Here is a 10137-nt window from a genome sequence, read left to right on the forward strand (position 1 = left end):
GCAGCTCCACCCCAGCAGGAACATGTTGTCAGCTGCCTCCACATCCGCCCCAGGACACATCTTCCCTTCTCAGAGAGTTTCACTCCTAGCAGCAGGCTGTGTGTTCCCTGCGGTGGTGGTCCCCGTGATGCCGCTCTCGGTAAGTGGCAGCTGGAGGCCGTGGGGCTGAGGACAGGGGTGTAGGGCAGGTGGGGAGTGCTGGAACCACGTTGGGTGTTGGGAGGGAAGGCTGGGCCCAACGTTGCCCTGCAGCACTGCCATAAGGCCAGAACCCCCCCAGCTGCAGGCATCTCTGGTTGCATGTCACTGTGGCATGGCAGAGTCCCCATCGCAGCACTGTGCTGCTCCAGATGAGCACAGCATTGTGGGGTGTTCCAGCTCAGCCCTTGCACGTGTGCAGGCACGTGCCCTTAGCAGGAGCTCAGGCTCCAGAACCTTATTGCAAAAGAAAGTGTTGGATGGGCAATTAGGAACATGACTGCTCAGCCGAGGGCAGCAGTCCCAGTTGCCCTGCAGCAGGGGCTGAGGCTGCACTCTTCCTGCAGTGCAGTGTGCTGCTCCCTGCTGTGCTGGGGCTGGGAGCCCTGCTGGCCTGGGGGCTGCCCCCGCCCTGCCCCCTACCCTGCCAGTGCTATGGCCAAGCCAGCGTCTTCTGCTCAGAGGAGAGGATGAAGGAGATCCCAGCAGGCCTGCCTGGCAACACCACACAGCTCTTCTTTGTGGAGACGGCCCTGAGCCACATCCGGAGTGGTGCGCTGGGCCCCAGCACTGCCCTCACCAAACTGGTGTTCATCAACAACCACATCCAGGAGCTGGAGCCTGGCGCCTTCCACGGGCTGCCCAGCCTGGCTGAGCTGGAGCTGTCAGGCAATCCGCTGCCATCCGTCAGCCCAGAGCTGCTGAAGGGGCTGCCCAGCCTCACCATGCTGTCCCTCAGTTCCAATGCCCTTCAATCCCTGCACCCGGAGCTCTTCACTGCTGTGGGCAGCCTGCAGGACCTGCGCCTGCGGGGAAATAGGATTGAGGCACTGCCCCATGACATCTTCCACCCACTGCAACAGCTCCAGGCCTTGGACCTCTCGCAGAACGTGCTGGTTGAGCTGCCTGAGGGGCTGCTGTCCCCACTCACTGCTCTGCATGTCCTGAAGCTGAGCGACAACATGCTGGCACGGCTGCCACCCCGTGCCTTTGTAACACTAATCCATCTGGCCGAGCTGCACCTGGATGGCAACCAGCTGGCGGAGCTGCCACCTGGTACCTTCACCGGGCTGGAGGGGCTGCGGCAGCTGCAGCTGCAGCACAACACCCTGGGCAGCCTGGCCCCTGCCACCTTCGCTGGCCTCACCAACCTCACCTCCCTCAACCTGGAGGGGAACCGCCTGGCCCAGCTGCCCGCTGCTCTCCTCCGGGGCACCCCGTGCCTCCTGCACCTCTCGCTGGCCCGCAACCGCCTGCAGACGCTGCCCAGGGGCCTCTTTGCCAACCTGTCGGCGTTGCAGAGCCTGGTGCTGGAGCACAACGCCCTGTCCCACCTTCCCGCTGCGGCCTTCCATGGGCTGGCAGAGCTGACAGCCCTGCGGCTGGGCCACAACAACCTCTCCGTGCTGCCTGCTGGGCTGCTGGATGAGCTGCCCCGCCTGACATCACTGGGACTGGAGCACAACCGCCTGTCCCACCTGCCCACGGGCTTCTTCGATGCCAATGAGGAGCTGGTGCGTGTGGGGCTGGAGAGCAACCCCTGGGTGTGTGACTGCCGCCTCGCCTACCTGCTGAGCTGGCTGCAGGAGATTGCCGAGCCCCTAATCCACCTGCAGGCCTCCTGCGCCGGCCCCACCGCCCTCATGGAACGGCCCCTCCTGGAGGTGACCCTCCGGCCGCAGGCATGTGCTCGCCACCAAGGCTGGGACGCGGCGCCTGGGGAGGACACACCGGGGCAGTGCACCTACAGCGACCCCGAGGGCACCCTGCATGTATCCTGCAACGCTACGAGCTGCCAGCAGCTCAGCCTTCGCCTTCCTCCTCCTCCTCCTGGGGAGGCAGCACGGCTGGGGCCCGAGTACCAGGGTGAATGGGTGCTGCGCTCCTCCTGCGGCACGCTGCGGGTCAGCATCCTGGTCACGGTGCGGGATGGAGAGAAGGACGTGTCGCCTGGTGTCCCCGCTGAGCCGTAGGGCACGGCACTCTGCTCCGGGGTCAGCGGGCCGCTGCAGCGACTTCGGCCTGGGGAATGACGACGTGTTCTGCTCCGATGTCCCCACCGTGGTCACCAGCCTCAGGAGCGGCACTGGCCGGTGTTAGTCGCCCAGCCACGCACTCCCCGTGTATTTCAAATATCATTAAAAAGTAGATATTAATTACTCGTGTACAGCCATTTCCCGGAGCAGAGAGTGGGAAGACGCAAGTAAAGCGGCTGCGATCGCGTGGGGACATGCCTGGGCGCCCCGGTGTCCCGCCGCCTGGGCACACGCGGGCGCTGCCTCCGGCTGCCGGCGGCGGGCGGCTGCCCGGTCCCAGCTGAGCCCTTCGCCCCGACGGCGCTGCGGCCGCGCCGTGCCGTGCGGTGCTGCGGCTCCACCTCGTGGCCGACGGGCCGGGGCGGTCCGGGCACCGGCAGCGCGGGGAGGGCCCGGGGCGGACGGGGCTCAGCCCGGCTGCGGGCTGCCCGCGTGCGCTGGTTCTGGCACCGTGCGCGGAGCGGGAGCCTCGCGGGGTGGGCTCTGGAACGCGGTGAGGCGCGTGGGAGAACGTGGAGTGCTTTGCCCCTTGCCTGGAAACAGAGCCAGGCAAAGCGCTAGCTGAGCCGAAAGAAGAGCGAGCGAACACCAAAAAGGAAATGTTTAACTGAAGTTCATCCTCGGAAGCATTGCATTGCTTGTCATTTCAAGCAGTTCCCCGTATCAAGCAGGGCATTTCCTCCACACGCCCCCCCGCACCTGCCAGCAGCCCCGGGTGTTCCCAGCAGGGCCCCTCCTCGTGCTCCCGGCCAGCGCCAGCCCCACGGCCAGCTGCCCGTACACGGGGCCGTGGGGCCAAGCCCAGGGCTGACTGGCTGTGCATCTGCCCGGCAGGGCCACGGCTCTCATCGCTCTTATTGGCTGAAACAAATGGCTTTGGAGCAGCACCTTTTAGCTACATCAGCTGCTTCTCGAGTAAGGAAAACCATGCCGGTCTGGAGAGCTTCGGGTTTCCCTGGATGTGAATGGCCGAGTGGTGCAGGCAGATAACGCCTGGGAGCGCGCTGCATCCTCGCCTGGGGTGCCTGGGCTGCTCCCCGCACTCTGCTGGGCGTTATCTCCCCTGGCAGCCCCCAAGCCAAGCCCAGTGCCTGGTCACGGATAAGGAGCTCCCCCCAGGTGATGGGACCCTTTGCCCTGTGCCTCACTCCGTGCGTAGCGCAGCGTGCCGGCAGCTGGACTGGGCTGGGAGCGCTCAGGTAAGTGACCTGAAACGCTTGAAAATGTGCTCGGAGGGGCAGTTCTGGGGATCTACTTCCCTGTGTCCTGATCCCGGGACCGCTTCTGATCTCTGAAGGTTTGCTCGTGAAGGCTCCTGCTGCTGCTGCATGGGTGAGCTATTGCCCTGCTGAGCATTGGTCTCTTCCTTCTATTGTGATATATGAACAGAAGGGTCCTGAGAGCTGAGGGACGGTGTTGTGCCACAGCTCATGAACTGTGCACACGCATTTTGTTGTTCTTCATAACCAACTTTTGGAACCCTTTTTCCAGGACGATGAACCAGCATTTCCTTTTCCTTTTCTTCCTCTTCTTCCATCCCCATCAATGCCAAAGTCAAACCCTGGGTGCAGATCCATATGAAATGCCCAAGGATTACCAGGAGGTCTACAGAGGGTCCAAAAATGATGTCAAGGAGATCCCAAAGATTGCAAAGTCCTTCATTTCTGAGATGATCTTTGTGCAAACCAGCATCACTGCCGTAAGGAAAGGCGCCTTCAGGTACATGCCCAACCTGACCAAGATTTTATTCATTGGCAACAATATCAAGACAGTTGAACCTGGGGCCTTTGATGGCTTGAAGAAACTGAGGGATTTGGAGATCTCCGGTGCCTCCTTAGAAGAACTAGCTGTGGGCACTTTCCAGAACCTTCCAAGCTTGCAGAGGCTGGAGCTGAGAGACAGCCACATCAGAGACATCCCCAAAGGCCTGTTTGAAGGGCTGGAGAATCTGGGAGAGCTGTCCCTGCACATCAATGCGATCCCTTCTCTTCCAGAAGGTATTTTTGATTCTCTTGCCAATCTAACGTTTTTGGATCTGGCTAGAAATAGGATCACAGTTCTGCCTGGAGATGTCTTCAGCAAACTGTCCCAGCTGCAAGTCCTCCGGCTGTATGAGAACGAGCTGCAGGACCTGCCAGAGGGGCTGCTGGATGCTCAGCAGGAGCTGCTGGAGCTCAGCCTGCAGAGGAACGGGCTCAGGGTGCTGCCACCCACGCTCCTGAGGAACCTGACCTGCCTGGAAAAACTCCTCCTGGACAACAACCTCATCAGGGTCCTCCCGCCCCAGAGCTTCTTTGGTTTAAACAGATTGAAGCTGCTGACTCTAGGATCAAACCGCATCACACAGCTCCCCTGTTGCCTTTTTGACACCATGCCACACCTCTGGGAGCTGGACCTGGGCAGGAACAGTTTAGCCACACTTCCGGATGGCATCTTTGTCAACCTCACGTCTCTTGGCAAACTCATCTTGTCCCACAACCAGCTAGCAGCCCTGACAAGGGGGGTCTTCGCTGGGCTCAACAAGCTCTCAGACCTCCAGCTGGACGCAAACCAGCTCTCTGCTCTGGATGATGAGGTCTTTGCTCCTCTCCCAAATCTGAAAACCCTCAATCTCCGAGCAAACCAGCTAGAGAGTATCCCCCGAGGACTCTTGGACCCCTTGAAGAGGCTCAACTCTCTGTACCTGAGTGGGAACCCATGGAGATGTGACTGTAATCTCTGTTACCTGCACGGCTGGATCCAGGGCAACAGTGAGAAAGTTAAACTGTCCTCCCAAGTGTCCTGTAAGACTCCACCTCACCTGGCAGGGCAAGCAGTGATGTCACTGAGGGAAAACCAGTTAATTTGCCCAGCTACTCTGCCTCCTTCAGTTTCTTTCACCCCATCTCTACTATTCACCTCCACATCATCACGAGGGATACCACCCTTGCTGCCACCTGAAGACGTGCCCACTGCAGCACAGACTACACTGTCATCAGTGGCCTTTCCCATTATGGCACTGCCTACCATGCCATTGCCTATGGCCACTTCCTTCATGCTGCCAGCCATGCCAACAGAGAGCTTCATCGCTGCTCCTTCACCAACCGTGCTGTCTAAAGATTCCATCACCATATCACCATCAACCATACTGCTCAAGATTTCTACCACTGCTCCATCACTGCACAAGGCCTCCATCACCACCCCATCACCTTCTGTGCTGCCTGAGATCTCTATTGCCACCCCATCACCAACAGTGCTGTCCAAGGTCTCCACTACCACTCCATCACCAGCTGTGCTGCCTAAGACTTCCATTACTGCCCCATCACCATCTGTGCTGCCCAAGATATCCATTACCATCTCATCACCAACTGGGCTGCCCAAGACCTCCATTATTTCCTCATCACCATCCACGCTACTCAAGATGTCCATCATCACCCCATCACCAGCAATGCTGCCCAAGATCTCCGTCACCAACCCAGAGCGTGCACCATCCTCTCTAGCTCCCACCACCTCACCCATTCCAACCACCATGTGGGCAGCGACCACCCAACAAGTGCCTCCTGCTCTTCCAGCATTCACAGAGAGACCAGCATCCCATGTTCCTCCACTGCGAGGCCACACGAGCCCCCAGCCAGCCTTCCCATCCATGGCTCCAGGTGGGCATCACCACAGACGCTTCTCCCTATGGGCCAACCCACGGCACTGCCACATCTCCCTTGCCCTCGGGCTGGCTGTGCTGGTGCTGCAGGTGGGTGCCGTGCTGCTGGGGGTGAAGCTCACCCTTCTCCTCCACCGTGCTGCCCGTGGCCACGACCACCCAGTGCCACCAGTGAGACTGCTGAGCGTCCACGTGCTGGATGCCGCACACCCAGGCCGGGCTGCAGAGCCGCATCGCAGCGGTGCAGTCCCCCAGCGGCGGGCATCGCAGGGTCCAGGAGCTTTTGGAGTCCCTCCCAGGCGGCGCCTGGAGATGCTGTGAGCCTGGGGAGTCTGAGCGCGGTGTCACGGCCCGATAAGACCTTCTGCCAAGCGACACTAGGTGGCATCCCGACACAGGCAGTGGCTGCCACCACTCGCCCATGGCCGTCCGGGATCACCAGGGCCAGAAGGCATCGCACTGAGTTGCTGCAGACCCCGCTTCAGGACCAGCTGGGGACCTCCATGGGTCTGCCACGGGGTGCTCACTTCGGGGCACGGGCTGGAGGCCGGTGGGGATCCTGCTGAATCTCCCCATTGCTGGCAGGTGCCTGTGTAGTGCAAGGCATCCCAACTGCTTCCCTGCCCAGTGCTATACCTACACGACGCTCTGACCTCTTCCCTGCACTCTCAGCTTCATCCTCGCAGATTTTAAAGCCTTCCCAGCAGCTCTACTGCGCACAACCAAAGCAATGTTTTCATCCCAGGGCTGTCCTCACTGCCACTTCAGTGGAGACTTTCCATCACCCACTGCAGCATGGGATAACCAGCTTAGTGCCAGTGATCAGAGCATGGGGCAGCAGCAGGACGGCGCATTGTCCTGCAGGTAGCAGCATGGTGAGAAAACAGAGATGCAATTGTAAATCTTGTGTTGCAGACCCCGGGGCAGCTTCTTGCTGACGCTGAGCCGGAGCAAAGCAGGGGATGGTGCTTTGCATTAGGGCACATACCTGTGGCTGTGCACTAGGGACTTGGATATCCGCTCTGCTGAGCCTGTGCAGTGTTACTGCTGCTCAGCTGCTCCTTGAAGTCCCGACGACGGCTGTGAAATACAGGAGGCAAATGCGGGGCAGCACATCTGTGTGGGACAGAGCGTGCAGCCCCGGAGCCTGGCACTGTGCTAATGAGACGCAGATGAGGGAAGGGAGCGTGTTTCCTGGCAGCCCATACGGGCTCCTCTCTGTGCTTGATTTAGAGGGTTTGAAAGAAGGGCCGGCTTCAGGGGATGGCAGAGGGGCTCCTTGGGTTTGGTGATATTTAATGGCCTGGTGCAGCCTAAACATGGAAGTGCTCGGGGGCGAGATTAGCACAACATAATCACATCTTAAAAGGTCTTCGGAGACACAAGGTATGTCTGCTCCCCTATTAATTATTGTTATCCACAAAGACGGGGTCAGGATGGAGGTGTTTGCCCACCAGTCCGTGGGTCTGACAGCAGCACCCCTACAGCCGCCCTCCTGTGCCCTGTAACATCCCAGCAGGGCCGAGCCTTCCCAGGCACCCAGCACACCCCCGACGGCCAGGCACCAGGAGCTGCGTGCTCATTTGGGCAGGGTGAGCTCAGCACGTCCTCCTGGGGTTCTCCCAGAGGGACGGAAGCTGCCTGTTTGTTTAAGGTGCAAAGGAGCGATGTTAATCTGCGGCCTGTTTGTATTTCTTCAGAGTGCCCGTGTGTGAGGGGAGCAGGGATGGGGTCTCCCCTTTGTGTGGGGGCACAGCCGCGCTGTTTGAAGTGGAGGTGAGAAAACACGGCGGGGCAGATGGAACCTGCTTTGGGAGTGAAAGATTTTTTTCGGCTATTTATGATAATTAGTGGGAAACGCTCCTCAAGCACTTCAGATGATTCTGTAATGAAGTTGGGCCCAATGTTCCCGCTTTGTTCCCGCGGAACCATTAAAAATCCCCCTTCTTTGGCTGCCTTAATGCAACGCTGAAAAGGCACAATGGCATAAAAGTGGCCCTGGGCAGGGTGGAACGCCTCCTTCCCCCGTGGGGGAGAGCCCTTTGGAGCCCGGATTTTCTGGGCTGTAAACCCCAGTGCTCACAGCTCTGCTCCAGTGCGACCGGAGTGAAGCTGCCGTGCTCCGACAGAGCCCCAGGAGCAGTGACAGCATCAGCTCCGTGAGCTCCCAAGGAGAGGTTAAGGGCCGGAGCATTGCTCCCCACGCTGCCTGCCCCGGCCCTAATCAAGTCCTCGCCCTGGCCCGTGTCTGAGGCTGCTTTCAATGTGGGGGAATTTGCAGACAAATTTCTGCCAGCAGGACGCTGGGGCTCTGCTGCGTGGCGGGATAAAGATCGCTGCTGCCCCATGCAGCCCCGCAGAGCTGGGGCTGTCATTTGGGGCAGTGTGGGAACGGGGCAGGAGGCTCTCGGAGCTGGAGCTATTCTTTTCCCCAAGATAATGTACAGCGACACAATGAGCCCATCTGTGAATGGCCGGGACCATTACCTCTACGCTCCTTAGCGCGGGCCCTGAAGTGCCACTTGGACTGTGATGCCCTCCTGGCAATATTTTGGGGCAAATATCTCCAGAAACACAGCAAGCTTCCTTTGGGAACCAGGGTGATGGCACCTCCCAGCTCACTTTACAGGCAATGGTGTCACCACAGGGACCCACCATACCCAGCAGTCCCAACACACCATTCCCTCCTTTATTTTATTCCGGCGTTATTTCCTCCCCTATGCCGGGCAGTGGCCTTCCACCAAACCTTTCCCCAGCATCTGGGCACAGGAGCCCAGGTATGGCCGTGCGTCCGACCCTTCCCATTGCAGGCGCACAAAGCGGCGCTGACCCCGCGGTGCCACCGCTACCTGCTGCTCACCACAATGGCCCCGCGGCAGTGAGAAAGGGCTGGGAGCATAATGAGGCTGCGAGCACTGCTCTCTTCAGAGAGCCGAGTCAACTCCTCGGGAAGAAAGGAAGGGGGAAAAAAAAAGGGGTGTGTGGGGGGGGAAGACACCCCCCCGCCCCCCCTTGGATAATAAAGAAGTAACAAATGAAGAATGAAAGCCTATAGAAGGCGTCTTAACCCAGCGAAGAAAAAAAATGTCAACATCTGTGGAGCTGTCTGCAAAAACAGACCCAAGCCCTAATGAATACCCTCTAGAAAAGGCATTCACTCGAGGAAAGGCAAAAGGCTACATTTTTCTATGGAGGTATAAAGATTTTGATGAATCTGCCCTTTCCCTTTCCAGTGCAGTTGAACCAAGCGCTAATGTTCATCTTCAGCTGTATTAAAGGATCCGGAGGGGGCGGAGGGAGGAAGAGTCCTGATCTGAAAGCTCACGAGGAGGGTGGATTTAGGGAGCCCACATGGATGTCGGAGCACTGTGGCAGGGAAGAAAAGCAACAGGCATTAGAGAAAATACTGTTTAACAAGAGTTTCTTTAGTCAGCCCATTTGGGCAGAGATTGGTGCGCCATAAACCTAATCCTCTTAGTGCTGACTTCAACGTGTTTGTACAAAACAGGGAAATATAATATGAATGTAATAGTCACGTTTCCTAAAATGCTTAATAAAAAGACAAAAGTTCTTTATTTAGATCTTCAGCTCCGGTGCAGGATGGGGGCACAGCAGATGCGTTCTCAGAAGGCTGCTTAGAAGGGAAAAGCCATGCGGGATGTGGCTGTGCAGCAGTGCTGTGGTGGCTCTGAGCCCACAGACGCTCAGGAGCTGCAGTTGATGAACGTTCTGCACCATGGCAATGCCTTCTCATGAGGCTGCTTGTTGGGACTGCAGTGGGAAATGCCTGTCAGACCTCCCCGGACATCTCCTGGTGGTGTAGTTCTCCATTTGGAAAGCTGTTCCACTGAAGGCAAAGAGTTGGAGGTAACAGGTTCACTTCTATTGAATAATCATGGGAATGATAGACTGAAGGGCCGTGTTTGGGTCTGACTGAGATCAATAAGCATGCTGATACCATATAGCTGTATCAGCTGATAGAACTGTGCTAGGTTATTTTCCGTGTGCCGTGCTGACGTTTCACCCTGTGAGACACCAGCTACACGGGAAGAAGACTCAGTGACACAACCAGTTCAGCTCTCCAGATCTACGGTTAAATATCTCTGTTCCACCACAAAGTCACCTTCCCCAGCTTTCTTCTAACGTGGGGCAGGCAGTAGCGATGCAATGCTGGGTGTCATGTGCTGGGGTGCAAAAGGACAACCACAAACGTGTCATCCTGTGAGTGACAGCAGAGCCTCCAAGCCCTGTTTCCTGCCTGCACAG

The 10137-nt window shown here is 58.3% G+C and overlaps 2 protein-coding genes across 2 annotated transcripts; both read left to right on the forward strand.

Moving 5' to 3' along the window:
* The first annotated feature begins 51 nt into the window (after positions 1-51).
* CPN2 (carboxypeptidase N subunit 2) lies at positions 52-2354 on the forward strand. Its single transcript, XM_422710.8, has 2 exons — positions 52-139; positions 546-2354. The coding sequence occupies exons 1-2, from the start codon at positions 128-130 to the stop codon at positions 2169-2171; spliced, it is 1638 nt and encodes a 545-aa protein (XP_422710.6). The 5' UTR covers positions 52-127; the 3' UTR covers positions 2172-2354.
* Positions 2355-2536: 182 nt separating this feature from the next.
* LOC121111544 (leucine-rich repeat-containing protein 4C-like) lies at positions 2537-9446 on the forward strand. The gene has a single exon (XM_040705815.2). The coding sequence runs from the start codon at positions 3616-3618 to the stop codon at positions 6190-6192; it is 2577 nt and encodes an 858-aa protein (XP_040561749.1). The 5' UTR covers positions 2537-3615; the 3' UTR covers positions 6193-9446.
* The last annotated feature ends 691 nt before the right edge of the window (positions 9447-10137 follow it).

This window comes from Gallus gallus, chromosome 9 (assembly GCF_016699485.2).
Source record: "Gallus gallus isolate bGalGal1 chromosome 9, bGalGal1.mat.broiler.GRCg7b, whole genome shotgun sequence".
NCBI classification, from domain to species: domain Eukaryota; kingdom Metazoa; phylum Chordata; class Aves; order Galliformes; family Phasianidae; genus Gallus; species Gallus gallus.

What these genes read in the sequence shown, in the direction of transcription:
- LOC121111544 (XM_040705815.2), top strand. Translation starts at nt 3,616, where the DNA reads ATGAACAGAAGGGTCCTGAGAGCTGAGGGACGGTGTTGTGCCACAGCT.